The sequence below is a fragment of the Delphinapterus leucas genome, chromosome 18 (assembly GCF_059928025.1).
Source record: "Delphinapterus leucas isolate spDelLeu-1000000601 "Yukka" chromosome 18, BTC_Dleu_Yukka2, whole genome shotgun sequence".
NCBI classification, from domain to species: domain Eukaryota; kingdom Metazoa; phylum Chordata; class Mammalia; order Artiodactyla; family Monodontidae; genus Delphinapterus; species Delphinapterus leucas.
In genome coordinates this window covers 53,456,023-53,478,366 of record NC_143146.1, presented here as the reverse complement: position 1 = coordinate 53,478,366, position 22,344 = coordinate 53,456,023, and the positions used below count along the sequence as shown (strand labels likewise).

The following is a 22,344-nucleotide window of genomic DNA, read 5'->3' as shown; positions in this document are numbered from 1 at the left end:
TTTCAAGGAAGCGTCAAGTCGGAAACCAGATATTGGGCTTGCAAAAGCGCATTTGAGCTAAGATTTGGTAGGAGAGACCCAGATTCAAGGGCAGCTGGCAGAGTGGGGCTCAGGACCCGATGTGCAGGTGACGCAAGTTCCCGGCTGTCCTCACCTTCCTGGTGGTCACGTGCTCTCTGGCAGCTTCCTCTTTCCCTGCACACTGGCCCGGGGGGAAATCCCCACTGGGCACTATAAGAAGCCCTGGAGCTCCTGCAGTAGCTAGTGGCTCCAGCCTAGAGCGCAGGATGAAGCCGGGCCTCCCCTGCCTGCTGGCGCTTCTGTGCCTCCTCCACTCAGATACTGCGAGTGTCTGGGGGATCGCCGCCATCTCTACCGACGCCATCTCTACCGACTTCCCCACCATCACCGCCTCCACCTCCTTCCTCACCTCTGACTTCAGCTCCACCTCCGCCTCTGGCTCTGGCTGGTCCACCCCCGGCTCCGAGTCCCAGGTGAGGATGCCCCGGAGTCTGATAGCTGCGTTCCTTCCCTTCCTCTGGCTTTTTGGGGAACTGAATATAATTTCACGGATGGCTAGGCCTGAACACTGGAGCAGAGTTACGACTCCCTTTGTTAATTGTAGGTGCCCTGAAAATGAATTAAAACCTGGGTAAAATAATTAAATTGTTAGCAGGAGAGACAGCCTTTCGGTTCTCCGGCTGGGGGCTTTAGGGAAAGAATCTAAGCTTTCAAGAGGTTCTCAAACGTGGCTGCACCTTAGAATCGGGGCGGGGCGGAGGGGACTAAGAAAAATGAAGATGCCTGGGTTCTCTCCCAGATACCAGCTGTTAGGGAATGAGCCCTGCCAGTAGAAGCTCCAGAAAAGTGTGTCTAATTGATTTGCGGCTATCAGGGACCCACAGTGCTTTGGTTGGAGACCTGAGAGTTTCTCTGAGCCTGTTTGTAAGGGAGATGGGTGACAGAAGGAAGAGGAGGAATCCCTGGTCTTTGGGAAAGTGCTGTTACACATGCATAGTTCCCTGGAGGAGTGTTAGCTCTTTTCAGTCTTTCTTATAAGGGATCTTAAGAGCCACTTCCAGTTCAAAATGACGATAGCAGTAGCAACAAACAAGACAAACAAACAAATGAAAAACAAAGCATGCACTAGAAAGGGACTGGTCCAGCTAGCCCACATCTCTACAACGTGCAGTGAGCCTCGTTCTTTAGGGGATGAGCCCTCTTTGGATCTCCTTTGAAGAAAGGGAAATAGGCACAGAGGGGTGAGAAGTTAGGGCACAGGGAGCAGCTCCTCCCTCCATCAGCTCCGGGCTTCTCTGTAGGAGTCCTGCTCTGAAAAACCTAGGCTTTCCTTGCTAAGGTGTGATTTGGGGTGGGGGAGTCTTAACTCCCCCCGAGGCTGTCCTCTGTACTTCTATGATCTTTACTCACAGGTCAGGTCACTGTTTATAGGATCATCTGAATGGAAGGGCCAATGGAAAAAGAGGAGGAAAAGACTTTTGTTTTCCTTTCACCATCAGAACCTCAAAGGCAATGAAAATTTGTCAATTATGAAATGAAATGGTTTGGATAGGGCTCAGAAATGGCAGTAACAATGTTTACTGAGTGCCTTATAAATGTCAGGACTACGTTAAGTGCATAATATATATTATCTTATTTAACCTCAGAGGTAAGTACAATTAATTGTCCCATTTTAGAGATGTGAAAACTGAGGCTTAGTGAGATGAAATCATTGGCTTAAAGTCAATAAACTAGCCAGTGATACAGCTCAAACTTAGTTGTTCATGCTCTTCACCATCTCTCTCCATGCAGCCTTCTATATTTTCATGGAGTATAGATTTAAAGTGCTTATTTTGAAGAAGGGAATGGTTTGGGAATCATGAATATGCACCAAGATTCTTTGTAGCCAGAAATGAGACATATCATTTTATTCCATGATACTAAATGACTTCTGGGGACAATGAGAACTGGTTAGCATTTAAAAAAAATTAAAATGAAAATTAATAGTATATTGTGAGGTTTTACCACCAATCAGAAACCGGCTTTTAGGTAAGGTGATCAGCTAACATAATAGAAAAGAAAATATAGGTCAAGAAACAGAGAAACTCAAAGCGTCTGTTGTTTGGTAAGAAGATAAATGTTTAAAAGTAGATAAGGAATGGTAGTTAAATTATACTTAGAGTTTTTAATTTCCTTCCTGGTTTACTTATCTCCCTCTGGTGAGTTAATATCACGACTCCAACTTCTTTTTTATGGCAGGCTAGGTGTCACTTCCGCTATAAACCCAGTTTTCTAGGACTGCTTGATGAGCTCTTTGGAAAGTGGTGGAAAACCCCTTTATAACTGTCATTGAGCAAGTTCCAAACATATCATTTTCTGTACTTTGAAAATGTTGAGTACCATTATTTTATGCCTTGCATCTTTACAGGCACTTAGACTTGGCTGCTAATTAGAACCAATTGCAACCTGAGATCCCAAATGTGAGTCGCACCTTCGCTGGAGTGCTCAGAGCACTCCGCCAGCCTCAGGTGTCGCCCTCCAAAGAGGGGAGCTGCTATCACGGTCCTCAACTCACAGGCAAGAAAAGCCTCAGTGCTTCGCCTCACACAGCAACTGGCAAGAGTCACAACCTCGAGTCACATGCTTTTGTCATCAGGCTAAAGGGCTTGTTGAGGAAAAAGACACTAAAGCTTTCATAATGACAAGGGGCCTCATTCACTGGGCCGGAAGTGGGTCTTATTTGTCTCTTATTTGTCCGGCTCCAGACCAGAGCCTGGCAAGCTGTAGACACCAGTAAATGTGAATTGAACACAGGCTGAGTGAGAACTGATCAGTGTAAGGTGTCTGTGGGGTCCACAGGGGGATCACATACCCTTCCAAAGGCCAAGGGGACAAGTGCTTCTTTTTGTCTCCCGTCCCTCATGTGACACTCACATAGAGATTAAGCATTTGCCACAGAAAGAGACCCATCGCCATTAGTTTCATGGTCTTTGAGTGCGAGGAACAGAAATATCTCTAATGGGAAACACTGATCAAACTTATGGACCATTTGGATGTCAGCTGAGCACGCTGGGCTGATGATAAGAAGGATGGAAAGCGGGAAGTCCACTGTGCCAGGACGGAGATGTGCAATACAAGACAGCGGAATGGCTATCAGCAGGTCTCATAATTAGTTGCCTGCCTTTCAGGTGAACTTCAGGATGAAAAAGTTGTGAGCTAGTAGTTTCTAGTTGATTGTCTAGAGACTGCTTGATGATCTCTACTGTTTATGGAGTTGACAGAGCTTTTCCAAGAACTCTCAGAATGGTCCAACCCTGTCTTGTGCAGCTAATCGACCTCCCCTTGTCAAAATGCGATGCAAGACTGTTTTTTTTGGTAGACAGTTATTAAAATAAGCTATTTCTTCAAAAGTCCATGATGGCATGGACAGGTCCTCCTGCAAAAGCCTTGGCACACTTGAGCTGGAGTCTTTCTACCTTCCGTGGGAGTGATAAAACTGGTTCCCAGGGAAGCTGCTCTCTGACAGGCTCCTGGTGTGGCTTGTCTAGTCTTTATTTGTCCCTGGCAAAGACCCTTCCCTTACCCTCCTCCCACCCACAGTGTTCAGCATAAACCTGCTTGTCCCTCCCCCTTACTCCCCAGTTTTTGCAGGTGTGGGGTGTGATTGGCAAAGAAAGTTGAGGCCAATGTCAAGAATTAACGTGGCATAGAGAGTTTTGGGTACAAATATATATATGTGTGTGTGTGTGTGTATTTGTTCATCTTATAGAAGATTAGGTTAAAATAACAAGCAATTTGGCTGCAAAAGCCTGAATTAATTGGTTCAGAGGTCACCGATGGACTAGATCTTGATTATAGAAGCACCCAAGTCCAGCTTGTTCAGGAATCAGGGAAGGTGGTAGACATTAAATCACAGAGCACACAACCTCAGCTACAGCCAGCTGACCTCTGAAATATTGAGAAGTGTAGCCTGCATTTCTTCAAACTCTGAAAACCATCGCTCTCCCCTTGGTAGTTTCAGAAAGAGACCCTCCGGGCTGATGTTCCACAGGTGAGTTTTGGGCTGGCCGTCAGAGAAGATCATTGAAAGGCATTCAGTCGGCTGCCAAGAGTTACTCTGTAAGGCAATTGTAGTAATAAAAAAATGTTAATTGTGCCGGGATCCCCTTGGGGAAGCTCAAAAGGGACAAAAGAAAAACAGGATCTTTCAAACCTGTCATTTTAAAATATTCAGTGGCACCAAAGTGGGAGCCTGAATATATTAAAGAAACATCAAATATTTAAAAATGACTTTTCTGCAAGTGATAAGCTGGAAAACTTAAAAAGAATTTGCACAAAATCTTCAAACTCATACATTGCTCAGTTTTTAACAAATGGCTGGTTTGTTGCCATTTTGAAGGATGTTAATTATACACTTTCCCAGGTGAAGAGAAGATGTGAATTTGCATTGCATAGCTTCACTGTAACCCACATCCTTGATGTTTTTCTCACTTTCCTGAAAGGCATCGGGTTAGGGCTGGGGTAGACGTGTGGAAAAGGAGAATGACATTTACTGATCACTTACCATGTGCCAGGGACTTGGTTTACATTACTTTGTTCCTCTTGGGAACAACCCTGTGAAGCAGGTTATATCTATTTGACAGATAAGGAAACAGAGACTTAAAGAGAATTCAGGTCCAGTAAGTGGTAGAATTGCCAACTTAGGACTTTCATCGCGTCTTCTTTTTTTTTTTAAATAAATTTATTTATTTATATTTTTGGGCTGCGTTGGGTCTTTGTTGCTGCACGCAGGCTTTCTCTAGTTGTGGCGAACGGGGCTACTCTTCGTGGCGGTGCGTGGGCTTCTCATTGCGGTGGCTTCTCTTGTTGCGGAGCACGGACTCTAGACACGCAGGCTTCAGTAGTTGCGGCATGTGGGCTCAGTAGTTGTGGCTCGCAGTCTCCAGAGCACAGGCTTAGTAGTTGTGGCACACGGGCTTAGTTGCTCCGTGGCATGTGGGATCTTCCTGGACCAGGGTTCGAACCCGTGTCCCCTGCATTGGCAGGCAGGTTCTTAACCACTGCGCCAACAGGGAAGTCTTCTCATCACTTCTTTATTTCTTTTTCCTTACATGGGGACAGTAGTAGTTTCCTTAAAGACTCTTCCAGAAAGGAGAATGATATGGTTTGCTTAACAGGTGGAGAGGTGACTGAACACTGAGCTACACTTGGGAGACATGGCAGCAGCTTTGGGGTGTTTCTATGATTCCATTCATTTATGTATTGAACTCCACTCGCTTGCCTCTGAGCACTCTTTTGACAAGCCAGTTTCTGTCACTTCCCTTGCCAAAGGCTCATTTCCCGGCTTATTACTGATGTTGAACTTATTTTTATTTACAGTCGTTTCCCAACTTCACCGGCTCCAAGGATGACCGTGGGACCTGCCAGTGCTCTGTTATCTTGCCAGACACCACCTTTCCTGTGGAGAGAGTGGAACGCTTGGAAATCATAGCTCAAACTATCTCCCAGAAGTTCGAGAAAGAGTTTTCTAAAGTAAGTATTTTATTCTTTTTTCCTCTTCCAACAATATCTTGTTAAGAACAAACAAAATACTTTTTATTCAGGACTTTATAAGCAGCCTTTCTTCACTGTATCAAAGAGCACAGTTGCATCTAATGGAAGCTTTAGCATTTATTTCACAGCAACCTATGGAGTTCTTTATAGCAGGAAGAGTGAGAGCACAGGGAGAAGATGGGATGGAGATGAGTCACGCCACAGGATAAACTCGCTTCAATATCATGGTGTGTGTGCAGCTGGAAAGAAGCCTGAGTTCTCCCTGTAAATTTCAACTCTGAAATCTGTATTTGGTTTTGTGGTTTCTTCCTTTTGGTCTTCTTCTTGGTCATTCCTCCAGCTTTGCCTTCTTTTCTTTCCTCTCCTCTGTCCTCTTTATGTTCTATCTTCCTGCCCTTGCATTTTTTTCAGCCTATTCTATTCCATTCCTCCTTTCCTTCATTTCTATTTCTCCTCTTGCCTCAGTCCTTCCTTTCCCTTTTCCTTCTTATTTTGTTTCCGTTTTTTACTTTTTTTGGTCTTCTCTTGCTTTTGGTCCTTCCCCTTCCTTCTCCTCCACCCCTCCCACAAATCTCCCTCTCATCTTCCTTCCTTCCTCCCTCTTTTCCTCTCTCTTCCTCCTATTTTCTCTTCTCAATTCACTCTCTTTCTTCTCTCCCTCTCTCTCTTTCTTGGGGTTAGCCTCTATTGTCTCAGCAGGGACATTACATCAGATGCATCCAGCATTAGCCCCAAACCGAAGGCTTCCCTGGGAATTTGAAATGAGACTAGTAGGTGGCTCAGCCTTGATAAAAACCTCCACTTGACCCCCTGATTACTGCTTTCTCCAGCCAGAGGAAGTCATCTCATGGGGTTAGCCCTTCTCTGAGCTGGTCGGAGCAATGAACTTGACATTCCAGTTTTGACCCCTTTAACCTTTTTAGCCAAGTTAAAAATCAACCAAAAGAACTTCCATCTTCTGTACAGGTGAAGTCCAAGCTAGGCTATCATCACATTATGCGTTATTTAATACCATTCCATTAATTTACAAGGAGCTCTGGCTTCCCTGCAAGATTCAAAATAGGTTTTCCCAAGAAATTTCAGCTCAGCTACCTCAACATCGAGCCTAGCTCTCTTTTAAGACAAAAGTTCTGATGAGGTTGAGCCCCTGCTTTCAACCTCAATTGGTAGATAAATATTCTAAGTTTAAACGAGTGTCCAGGAAAATGTGTTTGACGACTCCAGGAACCTAGCTTCTTAAGAAATAAAATGTCCTTGAATTAATCAGCAGAAAAGGCACAGAACTAAATTATAAATTCCAGTCATTAATATTCATAGCATAATCAAGTACAGATAAGAAGTTATGCATAAAAACATAACAAGTGGAGGAAAATCCTAGGTAAAGATCTTTTCAGGTAGAGTCATTTGCTTTGAAATAGTGGGAGCTACTGATTTGCATGTCTTCTTGGCTGGCAGGGATGTGAAGGGCAGTTTGAAACCCCAGGCTGCTCCAGGGAGAGTTTTGTGAGTCTGGGACATTTCATTCCAATCTTGTTAAGGGGGGGCAGGTGGTATCTGCCTTGCTAATAATTGGCAGGGAAGAAGTGTGGAGTAGGTGGAAAAACTTTCAGTTTGAAAGTGTCAGTAGCTGGTTCTAAAAATAATTCATGATTGAAGCCGAAGAAAGGAATTGACCTGCCCACTGAGATTTGCATAATGGATTCGGGGTGTGACAGGTGAGGGTAACAACAATAGCAGTAATAGCTTCCCTCTGCGCTTTCCCGTTCTACTCTCAAGCAACCCTTTAAGGCATATAAGCCAGTGTTCTTTTCCCCATTGTAGGGATGCAAAAACTGAGGCTCATAAGGGTAAAGAGACATAAATGTAAAGGTCTTTTGGCTGGTTAAGCCAGGTCAGGAATCTCGGTCTTCGGAATCATTCTCTTTCTTTCTTTTTTCTTTTTTTCTTTTTTATTTTTTTGTGGTACGCAGACCTCTCAGAGAGGTATGTGGCCTCTCCTGTTGCGGAGCACAGGCTCCGGACGCGCAGGCTCAGTGGCCATGGCTCACGGGCCTAGCCGCTCCGCGGCATGTGGGATCTTCCCGGACCGGGGCATGAACCCGTGTCCCCTGCATCAGCAGGCGGACTCTCAACCACTAAGTCACCAGGGAAGCCCCGGAATCATTCTCTTTCAATCATTCTTTCCTCTCTGCCGTGCGGTTATCATGCTCTAAGAAGAGATGCACCAGGTCAGTAATGCCTTCCATCCAAAATTATCTCTTCAGCTGAGGGCTTTTGAGTTTCCAGGTGAATTATTATAGCTGTCCCTAGGTTGCCTTGGAAATCACCATTTATCTAGAGGCCTGGGGGAACGCCCGTTTGGGCGGGCCAGTAGAAAAGGATTTGGACTGTCTTACATTGATTCATTATCTGTCAGGACATGGAGAAGACAGGGACGGCCTCTGCATAAGATACTGATAGCATTTTATACTTTTCTGTTGTTATGAGATGTCCCTGTGTGACTGTACTTAGAAAGGAGACAACTCAGAAGGCGGCTCAGAATTTTTTTTTCTCTAGAGGGTTATGGTCTTTGGGGCAAGTTATTTAATATGACACTTTTGCTAATAGTCCCTCATGCATGAGAGGGTTGAGGCAGCCTGGGAGACATTTAGGCAACGCATAAACAAACAACGTCTACTGAGCCACGTTTTGTGCAGTGAAATATAATAAATTAAAAGGTCAGATTGAAAAAAACCTGAAATCACTGTCTAATAATTGCTGTAATTTATAGGGCATCCATTACACCAGGCACTTAATATACATTATCTCTAGAGTTTACAATCATCTTATGAGCTTGTTACCGTTACCTCCGATTTATAGGAGGAAATGAAGGCTTAGAGAAATTAAGTGATTTGTCCACGAAGTACTGAAGCCAGATTTGAGCTTAGGTGGATCTAGCTGCAAAGTGCTTCATACGTCTTGACGGCCAATTCAAGCTCAATTAATCTTGTTGTTAAAAATATATATTAAAATGACAGTATGTGGCAAAGTACCTTTATTTATTTCAATTAATCTAGCTATGGTGACGATCACAGGTTTTGAGGAACTGGCAGAAACACAAGCCAACTAATTCTTTAGCTTAATAGCCACCTGGGCTGCATCCTTATCTATTACAAGACCACATTGACTGTATAGAGCAACAGCCCTCCAAAGAGACTTTGATGCTTAGAACCCATCAATGACATGATACGTGCATAACAAACAGAAGAATGGGAGCTCTGAATGAAGGGCTGAGGGTTTGAGGGCAAGTATAGATGAGTCGTCTAAAGCTCAAACTTGTAGTGATGGGGAGCTTTACATGAAAAATGTTGACACAGGGAAGTGTCCCTGTAGGGCTGGACGCATATTCTTGCTACACATCCCCGGGTAAACTGGGCGCCTCTGCTGAGGCTGCCCCTCCCAGGGAGAGTTGGGATGTTTCCAGAATTGTCCATTCCATCTCAACACTAGAGATCCGTACACGTGAAGAGTTTAGACTCACAATCTATTTAAATTAGTAACATTCACACCACGAAGTCTTTCTGGCGCATTCTCAAATTCTCTCCTGCCTTCTGTAACTCCATGGACGATTCCAATTTTCCTGAACATCCCGGAGCTATTCTTGACATTCCAGTCAAGTCCAGTTCTTGAAGGAACCTCAAGATTTTCCCCAAACAGATCTGTAGAGACCCTTTACTTTGGGGCAGAACCAGGGCAGGCCCACCATACATTCTCTGAGGTTTGTAGTGAGAATCTGGGAGACCCACATTTTATTTAGCAGAAATGACAGTCGAACCACTTATTTTTTATAGAACAACAGCTGTGATATGCCACCAAAATGTGCCAGGAAAGCTGAGGGTGTTCCATTCGTTCCAAGAGCTGGCAAGACCAAATGCCAAGAATATTCATTTCGCAAACTTCCATTTCTGCCATCGGTTGGCACTCCATTATTGTTATTTTTTTTCTCACAGCCAATGTCTTATGCCTGATTTTTGGAGGAATTGAAACCTGGCTACCTTATATATGTGTTTGTACTTTTGAGTGGGACTTGCTAGGTATATATATATATATATATTTTTTTTTTAACTTCCTTATCCACCAAAATGTCACCAGCCTTATCAGCCTCATCTGATGGCAATGAGCATCAGTTACCGAAGGAGATACACGAGCAGTGCCAAGGGCTGCGTTTTCAACTTTCCTTAAAATCCTCTTTGCCTGAAGCCCTAGCCCTTTAGGTTCATGGCCTATGTGTCTAATTTGTACAGTGGAGTTAAGTGGAAGGGCTAAAAGGACAGAAGTTAGGGCTGCTTTTCGTATTAGAAAGATTAGAGGCTGACATCTGGCTCTGGATTCATCCAGGCCCTGTGGATCAGCTTCTTGACATTAGTGAAGTTTGGGGGAAAAGTATTACTTCTCTTCAAATTTTTAAAAAGAATATAGAACCGGCAACTTTTAATGAGCAGGTCCTTAAAAAAGCCATGGCATTTCTTTTAGAGATCAGATACGGAAAGAACCACCAACTGTGTTTATTGAAATATCCATTTGGAGATTCCAATTATACATTAATCACCATGGGAGTTTTTGGAAGTATTTTAACTTAATGATCAGACATTCAAAAATATGCAACAAATGTGTAATTTAAAGGTCTGATTGCAATAATCAGTTCTTGGAATAAACTTGGAATAAATATGTGGGTGCAATTAATGAAATGTGCACTTTACAGTTGCACATACCCTCACATATTGTGGAGTCAGTTGGATCTTTTTTTTAAATTGAAGTATAGTTGTTGATTTACAATGTTGTGTTAGTTTCAGGTGTACAGCAAAGTGATTCAGTTATACACATACACATATATATATATGTATTTTTTTAAGATTCTTTTCCCTTATAGGTTATTTCAAAATAGTTCCCTGTGCTGTACAGTATGTTCTTGTTAGTTACTAAATAGACATTTCACCAGAGAAGATATCAGATGGCCAAAAAGCACATGAAAAGATGCTCAACATTGCTAATTATTAGTGAAATGCAAATCAAAGCTACAATACCTCGCATGGGTCAGAATGACCATCATCAAAAGGTCTACAAATACTAAATGCTGGAGAGGGTGTGGAGAAAAGGGAACCCTCTTGCACTGTTGGTGGGAATGTAAATTGGTACAGACACTATGGAGAACAGTATGGAGGTTTCTTTAAAAACTAAAAATAGAGCTACCATATGACCCAGCAATCCCACTCCTGGGCATATATCTGGAGAAAACCATAATTTGTAAGTTGAGTCTTTATGTCACTCTATAGAAGGCAGAGGGGCTCAAAACTCATTGCATTTGGTGATCAACAAAGGAATTCTTCTCAGAGCATTTCTCCCTCTTCTAGAAAATACTTAGATTTAGAGCGGTGTTTCTAAATGGAGCGAAGGGGATGATGGTGGTGATTTTGCCCCTGGGGGACATTTAGCAATGTCTGGGGCATTCTTGGTTGTCACAGCTGGGGGGTGGGTAGGTGCTATTGGCATCTAGAGGCCAGGGATGCTGCTAAACATCCTATACTACACAAAAAAGCCCCCCCACAAGAAAGAACAATCTATTCCCAAATGTAAATAGTGCTGAGGTTGGGAAACCCTGATTTAGAGCATGTGTGCTAAGCGGAGGAGGGCGGGCAAAAGACTGATTCAAACGAGTTTAGTTTGGGGTGCTAGTATCTTCAAACATTAAAATGGAGATTAAAATGTACTTGTGAATGATGATTCTGCAGCACAATTATTTTTAGTCTAGGCAAGTGCAAAATCCGCCCTCTCCCCCACTGTAATAATGAATTCTTTGCATTTGGATAGATTTTTAAAAATATTTAGGTAAATATATTTTTGATCAATTTCTTTAATTAAAAAAGATCGAAGGCAATCAAATAGTCCCCAAGGACTTGGTTAGTGGAGGAAAGCTGGATGACATCGCTCTGAAAACTGACTTGAGCTGTTTGATTCCCCTCTAGGTGAAGGAGTATGTGCAATTGATCAGCGTGTATGAAAAGAAACTCTCAAACCTAACCGTCCGAATAGAGATCATGGAAAAAGATACCATTTCTTACACCGAACTGGACTTTGAGCTGATCAAGGTAGAAGTGAGGGAGATGGAGAAACTGATCAAACAGCTGAAGGTCGGTTTTGTTGGAAGCTCAGTGATTGTTGACCAGCTGGAAGTGGAGGTAAGGAATGAAATCACTTCTTGTGCATTAATAATGTCTCTTCAGTGAGCAAGTGCTAGGACCAGGATCGGAGTCCCTCTTCTGATGTCTAATGCTGTACTCTCTCATGACCGCCTGGCAAGGCCCATGTTCTGTTTTGGATGGACACCTGGCTTTGAACAGTAAATTACACACATTGGGAACATGCTGATTGAGGAGTAGGTGTTGTCTAGTGATCAGAGTCCTGCCCCAAAACCAAATGGCCTTTCAGTGTCTCTAGAAAGGAGATGACATAAGTGTGAACAACTCCATGGCCAAGCTAGATCAAGGGGTCTTCTCTGTTCTGGATTTATCCTCATGGGACTGGAAGACCACAGTTTTGGATTTGCTAGGTCTGTTTCTCCTTTTGAATGATCACACAGCCCTGATCCCTCTTGGAATGCTTCTCTACATACTCCACAAGCCTCTTTAAAGGAGTTTCTTGTGAGGATGTTTTGTGAAGCCTTTTAAGCTCTATGGATAAACACTATCCCATTAATGTTATGCTTGGGTAATTTATTTTTTATTTTTTTAACATCTTTATTGGAGTGCAATTGCTTTACAATGGTGTGTTACTTTCTGCCTTATAACAAAGTGAATCAGCTATACATATACACATATCCCCATATCCCCTCCCTCTTGCATCTCCCTCCCACCCTCCCTATCCCACCCCTCTAGGTGGTCACAAAGCACCGATCTGATCTCCCTGTGCTATGCGGCTGCTTCCCACTAGCTATCTATTTTACATTTGGTAGTGTATATATGTCCATGCCACTATCTCACTTCGTCCCAGCTTACCCTTCCCCCTCCCTGTGTCCTCAAGTCCATTCTCTACGGCTGTGTCTTTATTCCTGTCCTGCCCCTAGGTTCTTCAGAACCTTTTTGTTTTTTTTTAAGATTCCATATATATGTGTTAGCATACAGTTTTTGTTTTTCTCTTTCTGACTTACTTCACTCTGTATGATAGACTCTAGGTCCATCCACCTCACTACAAATAACTCAGTTTCATTTCTTTTTATGGCTGAGTAATATTCCATTGTATATATGTGCCACATCTTCTTTATCCATTCATCTGTCAATGGACATTAGGTTGCTTCCATGTCCTGGCTATTGTAAATAGAGCTGCAATGAACATTGTGGTACATGACTCTTTTTTGAATTGTTTCTCAGGGTATATCCCCAGTAGTGGGATTGCTAGGTCGTATGGTAGCTCTATTTTTAGTTTTTAATGAACCTCCATACTGTTCTCCATAGTGGCTGTATCAATTTACATTCCCACCAACAGTGCAAGAGGCTTCCCTTTTCTCCACACCCTCTCCAACATTTATTGTTTGTAGATTTTTTGCTTGGGTAATTTATATCAATGAGAATTTACTAGCACAGTCATGACATGGGCTATCATTGAGAATTCCAGTTCTGTATTTTAGAATTTAGGTTTTCTCTGGCCCTCAGCATTCATTAGAAACTTAATTATAGTATGACATGAGTAAACACGAGTTTATAAGGGAAGGTTATTAGAGATGAACTTTAATGGACACTTGTGGATACTTAGACGGAGCCTGTTCTCTGTTATTAAAGCTGTTAAAATCTTTGCCATTTTCTTCTTGTCACGCACATCGGCCTGCAATCTGACAGGCATTCACGCTAAACCATGAAATGTATTCTTCCAAATGAAACCAGTCAGAAGAATCTCAGGTGTATTCTCTGGCAATGTTTCCCTAAGTGACATATTCAGCCCTGAATGTTTATGAAGGAAATTGCGCAGTAATATAAAGTCACTCTGAATTTTGATTTCCTTAGATAAGGAATATGACTCTCCTGGTGGAGAAGCTTGAGACGCTAGACAAAAACAATGTCCTTGCCATTCGCCGACAAATCGTGGCTCTGAAGAACAAACTCAAGGAATGTGAGGACTCTAAAGTCGGAAACCTTCCTGCCCTACCCCCTCCCCCTGCACCAGGTAAGGGGGTCCCATTTTTACCAGGCCCCATTAGGAGCTAAGGGTTGGGTGGGGAAGGGCTCTGGGATTGTGGAGGTGAAGGAAGGACGGGATTTTTGTGGCTCTGAGTTTACTCTTCCCTGCTTTTAAATCTCATCTACCAGAGCTCTACATACTGTCATGTCCTGGAGCGCACAGAAGAAATGTCTCTACGGTGATTGTCTGGTTATCAGGGGCCCGGGGAAAGCCTCTGCAATCCGCTTGGCTTCCCCTCCGGGCTGTCCTGTGGATTGTAAGGGCTGATTGGCTCATTTATGTGATGAGCTGGGTTACGCCTTGAATCCTCCATCCCTCCTTCCTTCCTTCCCTCCTTCCGTCCACCTCTTTATTTCTCCTTCCTGCTTTCCTTAAATGCACGTGCTGTGGAGTGCCTCCCAGGATTCAGTGAGAATTTAACGGATGGCTCCACATGTCCAGTACGTGAGGGTGTGTCCTGCCGTCCCTCCTGGACTGTGAGTTCTTGCAGGGCAAAGACGGCGTGTTCCTCTCTAAGGAATCATCCTTGGAGGGGGTTAAGTGTAGCATAGAGGTGGGTGCTCATAAATACCTCCTTGAATGGACTGGTGGAGTGTAGGGGTCAGGGGCATGGCATTGTGAACCCAAAGGCCTGAACTTTCCAGCTATGTAGCCACAGCAGAAAGGTTCTTAATCTCCTCCTTGGTAAAACGGGAAAACAGTAATACCTACGTGGCAGCGTTGCTGTGAGGATTCATAAAACAAGTCTTGGGAAACTCAGAGCTCTGTGATCGGCATTTATACACTGGCGATTGTATTTGTTGTTAATGAGGATAATTGAAGTGAATATCTTGCTGCAAACAAAAGCAGTGCTAGATCCGTGTGTGTTCCGGCACATCCCTCCAGGAGAACTAAAGCTGCAGGGTCCAGCCCTGGAGCCAGGGTCATAGGGAAGCTCTCTTTGCACATCCTGAGCATCTCAGCCTGAATGGGGACAGTATCTGTTAATGAAATCATACAGCTCTTGTTATTTTCATTCATTCCTATTGTCACAACCTGATTCCTTTTGGGCCATGCGTTTCTGGATCCTTGTCAGTGTCGCTGGTTTCTTTAAGGCTTTAATTGAATACTGCCACAGTTATAAGCCTCTTGGTGTTGTTCAGAGCCCTACCTTCCCTCCTTCTGCAGTTGGGAATCTGTCACAGTATGACATGCAGAGGAGGTTTGGGACAAAGGCCATGCTCTGTCCTCTGTAACAAACCAGGCTAAATGTGGTCTGGGATCAAAGGTGTCAACGTCGTCATTGGAAACGAGAGCTCATTCTGCTGGGCCACAGAGGGCTCCCTGAGGGCAGGAATCAAGCAGCGACCACTCCTGATACTACCTGAGCAAGTCTTTCTTTCCTTCCTCTATCCCTCTTGTCCTTTTTTCTTTCTCCCTCTTTTTAAACCTCAACAAATTGTCCTCATGAAATAGCTTTTTATGCCACAGTTTTCTGTGCATCCCTTGGAATGAGGACATTTTAGAGCAGGAAAGAACATTCAGGGCTGTCATGTCTCAGAGGAGGGGACTTAGTGGTGAGGATACTGCTTTTCCTGAGGCCACATAGGCAGCTGGTGACAGAGCTGAGGCCGAAGTGCAAGGCCCCTTGCTTCCTGTCATCTCAGGACCTCGAGGGTTAGGCGTCAGTAACTCAAGGCTGGCAGTGGGGGAGAAAGTACATGGCTTAGTATGTAAGGAAGAAAACAGTGAGTCTGTTTTCTTATTTTTGTTAGCCTTTTTTTTTTCTAGAACTTTCCCCCACGTCCTCACACTTAGACTTTTGTGAGCCAGCCCAGCCCAGCTGTGTTGTTTAAACAAATTGGATGCAGATTTCCTCTCACTTTCCCACAACCTTGGCTGTAGCTGGATCCCTGCCAAGCCACTTGGCCCTCCTCCAGCTCTGTTCATATTATATTTATGATGTTTATATTAAACTGACTTTTTGTCATGTTTTGAAACCAATTTCTTTCACTTGCTCTTTTTCTGTTTGGATTGGTTGATAATGCAGAATTGGAGAATCCCCAGGCACCACAAAGTTGTGAGCCTGTGGAGACTTTAATTAAAGTTACTCACTGTTATGGGACTTTAAAATCTGGCCTGTCTGCTTTTTTTTTCACTGCAGAGTTGCGCGGAACAAAAAACACTCTATGCAAGTTTCAGCTATAAAGTAATTCTGTGCTCTCTTGGGCCCTCTGGGCAGCTGCAGTTCGCTACCCCGGCGGCCAGCGTGATCTGAGAGCCAGTACATAGCATTAGGGTTCAATAAAATGTGCTTTATATATGGCTTCTGCTGCAAATGGCATCCTTTTCTGCTTCATTTCATAGAACTTTCTAATCTAAAATAATTGGCCTTGTGCTCATTAACTGTTTTTCCTGGAAACAACTGACTTCAGTTTCTCTCTGTTCTCCCCCTGAATCTAAAGGACTGCAGATAGGAAAATGGGATGTGAATGCCCAGGGGTCATCACTGTTGTGCTCAAAGGTGCAAGGATCTGTGCTGGCACATAGTAGGTGCACAGTAAATGGTCCACGAAAGATGTAGGGTGACCGGTCAAAAGCCTAGAGAGGAGCAGAGTGTTAGGTAACACATAACCATTTCATCTTAATCATTTTATGATTATAACCATTTTAATTGTATTATCGTCTTTGCTCAAAGTTCACTTGCCCAGGTGAGAGAGGGCATTGATGGATCCAAGATTAAGTTTCCTCTGCTGGTATATAATCTTTAGCTTTAAAAAAAATAGTGCTACTGGCCATGAGACTTTAAAAAAGCCAAGTTAGAGTATTTTAAAGTCTCACCATGTGGCCTCCCAGGATATTTTCAGAATACCATGGCAATATCTAATAAATTGCATGACAAAGAAGAGATTGCCAACCAGGGCTATCGGGTGTAGAGGGTTCCCTGCCTTACGTTCAGTGGATTGAATACCAGGCTCTTGGAAACTTGCAGTTATGTACCAGGGTAAAGAGCTAGTGTTTTATAAATAAGGGTAAGGTGAGTTTGGGGGATTTAATCAGTTTTTATTTCCACAAACATAATTTGGTGTCACTGGGTGGCTGGTCCTGTTCTGGGCACTCGGGTTATCAGGGTAAGTACAGAAACCTCCAGAAACCACTATCTTGGAGGGGAAACAGTCGTGTAAACCTTCACTTGTAACATGGATGTGATTATAATGCTGACTGTTATCATTTATTGAGTCAAATGTATATGTCTTCTGTCTACTCTTCCTCACAATTCTGCAGAGTAGGTATTATCAGTTTTCCTTTAACGTAAGGAAACTGAGGCTCAGAAGGTTGGGTAACTTGCTCAAGGATACGCAGTTCATAAGTGCTGGAGTCAGGATTTGAATTGGAATCTGGCAATGTTTTCACTGTACCAGGCTGCCCTCCACAGATGCTGTAATGGAGAGAGAGGTGCACCTGTGATTCCTAGAGTGACAAGAAAGTTGCAATAAGTCACCAACCTGATTAATACCAAATTAGCTTGGCTTTTTTGCTTGCGGAGTAGCTGAAAGGGTACCTTCGTTCTCATTTCTATGGTGTGTTCTCTTCCATCAGGAAGTGCAAAATGATTCGTTGGTTTTTCATAGTTCTCGGGTCAGGGTTGGGCAGTGGGCTGTTGTTCCAGTGGTAGGATAAAGTTGGCATAAAGAAAGAAAGGAATGGAGTATCTCTAAGACCTTGAAATGCAGGCTGGGAAGGGGTACAAGATTAGAAAGGGCGGGGAGAAGCTCGGTGTAGAAGGGGTGGGCGGATGGGGTCTCTGCTTGCGCTAGATGAGCAGTGGGCACTGGGCTGGCTGTCAGTTTCACTCATATTTCTAAGACGGTTTGTCACCAGGAGTCGAGGAAACCCGCCATAGCCTTGTCAGCAGTTTGTCACTGCTGTAGCCACATCTGTAGCATGGACAAGAATACTTAGTTTTCCTCTTATTTCCACTTCCTTTGATGAGAGCCAGGGCTCTAAAAATGGTCTAAAGGAGATAGAGGATAAAGAGAGGATAACAAAAAGGACGGGAGATGTTTAGAGTTGTGGAGTGAGGAAAGGAGATTTAAATGACATACAGTTTTAATATTTATACCAGGTAAAATTTTAATCACCTGGTCAACTTGTGAAATGATGAGACATTAGTAGTAGTAGTAGTAGTGATTTTTAAGAGAAGTTTATTTTGGTTCCTTCATATCTAAGGATTTCCACATCTAGGACAGAATAGTTTATTTTCTTTAATCCCATGATAAAATGCTTGAATGTGTTATATGCATCTTAAGTTTTCCTTAAGTAATTTGTTGCTGTTGGTTTGGAATCTTTCCTTTCAAGGATGGCAAGATTCAATTAAGCAAATAATGCCTAAGTCTTCTAACCTGCAAGGAAAAAGTGACTTTCTTTTATTTCCTCAGAGTGCAATGTAGTTGAATAAATAAGTTCTTGGGAAGGTATTTTAACTAGAAAATCCAGTTTGTAACATATGGAAACTCAAACAGTTTTTGTTATCATTAAGCTGAACACACAGCTAACTTTATTTTAATAATTCATGCATTGTTTCATAAACAAAAGCCAACAAGCATTCATCTGAGAGATCACTTTTAGAAGAGGAAATAATAATTTATAATTTTATTATTTCTTTAGAGGAGAGCAGTCTCTTGGCTGAACACACGTTGCTTTTTTGTTTATGAAATGGTGCATGCATTATTAAAATAAACCCGTGACTGTGTTCTGCTTAATGATATGCAAAATTATTTGAGGTTGGGTACAGAGTGGTTTCATTTCTCTACCTGTTGTATGGCTGGCTGGCTTTCCCACCAACTGCGGATTTATGAGAGCATTTAAGGAGCACGTATTTAATTCCAGGACCAAAAAGCCCCAACAGATTGGAAAAATAAAAGCAGGATTTCTAGTGATGGTTTCATCTCTGAACAGTCCTTGAATGAGGAGGGGAGAAAGGGGAGGCATTTAGCAAGGAAAGGAATGGGTCTTTCCATATGTGTCAGAGGCAGGGACTCAGAGGCAAATGCTTTGCACCCCCTTGCTCCCCACAATGTTAATCTCGGGCAATTCTTTGGAGCTCTGCTTCTGGCCCAAGCCCACCTCACGCACTCTCCATGGCTCCCTGATTCCCTCCAAGCATTTAAAGGATGAGGGAAGATGATCTCAAATGTATCTGAAGTTGACTTTTCTCTGTAATTCCAATAAAATTTATGACCAGTTTTTTAAGGGTATTTGTTAAGATCCCAGAAAATGTGTGTTCAAATCTTTAGATAGCTATTGTAAAAATACTGGAGGAATTTTATTTTATTTTTTATAGCTCATAAATGATCTGGGTTGGCAGGCATTTCAGAGGGAGGGCTCTGCAAAGGGCCTAATTGCCCAGACTGAGTTATGCACCCAAGTGTTACAGGGAATGTAGATTCAAGGACCGGTGAGTCTGGTCCCACTTGATTGTACACATTGTGACAATGACAGCAACAGAATGGGAACGACGAAGTGCTTGCCTGTCATTCTGTGGCACGGTAGACTATGGCTTATGAACAGCAAGGCCCACCTTGTAACTGTGCAGTGAGATGGGTCACCAAGTGATCTATGTGACTGGCTATGTTTTGGGCACACAGCAGGCAATGTTGTCCTATAATAACTTCCATGGCTTCTCAAGGCTGAAATCCCACCATTAGAGGACCTCTTAGAGGTCCATTAGGAGACCATCTTTCTGTAGCTTTTAAAATGCCATAGTACAAACTTCCTCTTTTGAGAGTAGCTTGGGGCATCATTGGTACCTGGTGTGGATATGCCCTTGGGGTCCCAGGGAAGGGCAGAGGGTGAAGGGAAGAAAGACTTGCCTAGGACAGACTTCTCCTTCATCCCAATTCTCCCTGACCCTGGTGAATAGCAACTTCTGGCTTTATGAAAATAGGGTAGCATTCTCATGTGATCTTACTTTCTTGATTTCTCTATAAGAAAAAGGAAATAAAATAATATTGGCAAAACGCTTTCTCATAGAAGAAAATATATTAAATTCACCAAGTCCTCCTTTCCACTTTCTGGGCCCTCAACGCTTTTTAATATGGCTCTTGGGAGTTTCATTATCCCCATTTTCCAGATTGAAAGCTCATTCATGTAAATAGAAGGTAGTGCTCTCTAGAACTGACAGCGGGTTTGCATTGAGACAGAAACCAAGAGTAGGTTTTGCCTCTTCTCCATCAGGACCACGGCTGTCATTGAACATTGACAAGAAAAATGTTTATGGATTCCTTTGGTTCTTAGGATGTTAAACTGTTTGTATCTTGTCATTCATTTTCTCTAAGAATGCCCTTTTATTTGCTTGTTCCTCTAGGGAGCTGTGCTCACGGCGGTGTGGTGAACATCAGCAGGCCGGTTATAGTTCAGCTCAACTGGAAAGGATTTAGCTATCAGTACGGTGCCTGGGGTCGGGATTACTCTCCTCAGCACCCAGGCAAAGGGCTGTACTGGGTGGCACCTTTGGATACTGATGGGAGAACTTTGCGATATTACAGAATCTACAATACACTGGATGATTTGCTGTTGTACACAAATGCCCGAGAGAACTGGATATACTATGGCCAAGGTGGTGGTTTAGTAGTTTATAAGAATAACATGTATGTCAACTGGTACAACACCCAGAACATTGCCAAAGTTAACCTGACCACTGCCACAGTTGCTTTGACTCAAACTCTCCCTGATGCTGCCTATAATAACCGCTTTTCTTATGCTAATGTTGGTTGGCAAGATATCGACTTGGCTGTGGATGAGAATGGATTGTGGGTGACTTATGCAACTGAAGCCAGCACTGGTAACATGGTGATTAGCAAACTCAACGACACCACACTTGAGGTGCTAAACACTTGGCATACCAAGCAGTATAAACCGTCTGTTACTAACACATTCATGGTGTGCGGGGTTCTGTATGCCACCCGTACTCTGAACACCAGAACAGAAGAGATTTTCTACTACTATGACACAAGCACAGGGAAAGAGGGTAAACTTAACATTGCAATGCAGAAGATGAAGGAGACACTGCAGAGTATTAACTACCATCCTTTCGAGCAGAAACTTTTTGTCTATAATGATGGTTACCTTCTGAATTATGATCTTGTCTTCCAACAGATACCCCAGTAAACTTTTATGTGTTAGGGTGGAGAGAAATAAAATTTTTTTTTGACAAAAAAATGGTCTCCTCCACTTATTTAGGTATCTGTGGGGGAGTGAGGGATGAGGAAGCAGGGCGGGGCTCAGGATTCAAAAGTGTATCTGCTTAGTTGTAATGTTTGGGAGCAGAGTTCTACCACACTAGAGACTTAGGGCATTGCCCTGATTGGATGAGTTCTCTTGGAAGCCACCTGCTTCCTGGGATGCATTTCTCAACTGAAATAAGGTCATTTCAGGGTGGACGGGTTGTCAGAGATCTCGGGGCATCATGGTTCTAAGGAAGCCTTCGGTGAGGTGACATCTGGAAATTAAGGAACTTAAAGAGAACTCTGTATGGCTTTGGGGATTCTTTGTACAAAAGAGAGGGCTCAAGGACCAGTTCCCCTCCACATAGCTTGGTTAATTCTTCCACACCTGAAAGAAATCTGGGGCTTAATTAGGCAGATTAATATCTGAAGCTCCTTGAGGGTCCAAATCTCCAACTTTGTTTTTCTTACTAGCATGTGGAACGATGTTTTGTATCTATCAGATAAGTAAGTTCAGTGTGCTTGTATTCTATCTGTGAAATGCTCTGAGTTTTCTGGAGAAAAGTCCTTTTAGGCATTAAATTATCTAATCAGTCCCAGATGGATCTGCAGAGGAGGTACTTGGGTTTTTCTTTTCTCTTTTGACCTTCATAAGAGTCAGTAGAAGACTCTTACCTCATAACTTCATTCCAAAGGCAGCTCAGAAGATTAGAACCAGACTTACCAATCAATTCCTCTCACACCTCCCCCAAACTCCTACTTAAAAAAAAAAAAAATTAACCAGTTTTTAATGGAACAGATATAAGATAAACAAAACTAATTTTCTTTTGTTTCATCATGAACTTTTACTTTCACGGCTCTAAGACCATAAGAAAAGCAAACGGCCGTGATAAAATGATAGCCTATCTGGTTCTATAGTAAAGCCCTTAGAGCATACGTTAGACTTGTATTAAGTCATATCAATGGCTTCATGCAATTTTTGTCTTTAAGACTGAAACTTGTAAGAAAATACAATTTTAATTTTTTCTGAGGAAGCAATGTGAAAAAAAAATTGAAAGTATGTAGTAAATCAGTGCAATCTGAAAACCTTGCAGGTGTGTGTGTGCTTCTGTGCTTTTGAATGGCTTTATCATCCGGTCTTGGTCTATTTTCGTTTGATGTTCAGAAGTCTTCGTTGATAGGACTGGCTCCTTAAATGCTGTATTCTTCCCCTTTTAATAAATGATTAAAATGTGGTTTGAAAAAGTGTTGTCTCTTGTGTTTTTTCACCTGAATTTTACTATAAAAAACCCCTCTTACCAGTCCACACTTTGCTGTGAGGTTCAGAGAATGGCTACCTCCCAAACGCCAGGACACCTAAGAGCAGAGAAGAACAATA

At 42.8% G+C, this 22,344-nt stretch overlaps 1 protein-coding gene across 1 annotated transcript; it reads left to right on the top strand.

Annotated features, from left to right (window-relative positions):
• The first annotated feature begins 202 nt into the window (after nucleotides 1–202).
• Nucleotides 203–21,786, top strand: OLFM4 (olfactomedin 4). The gene is made up of 5 exons (XM_030762457.2): nucleotides 203–494; nucleotides 5,380–5,532; nucleotides 11,556–11,768; nucleotides 13,587–13,746; nucleotides 20,108–21,786. Exons 1-5 carry the CDS (start codon nucleotides 288–290, stop codon nucleotides 20,908–20,910), a joined length of 1,536 nt encoding a protein of 511 aa, XP_030618317.1. The 5' UTR covers nucleotides 203–287; the 3' UTR covers nucleotides 20,911–21,786.
• Nucleotides 21,787–22,344: the final 558 nt, after the last annotated feature.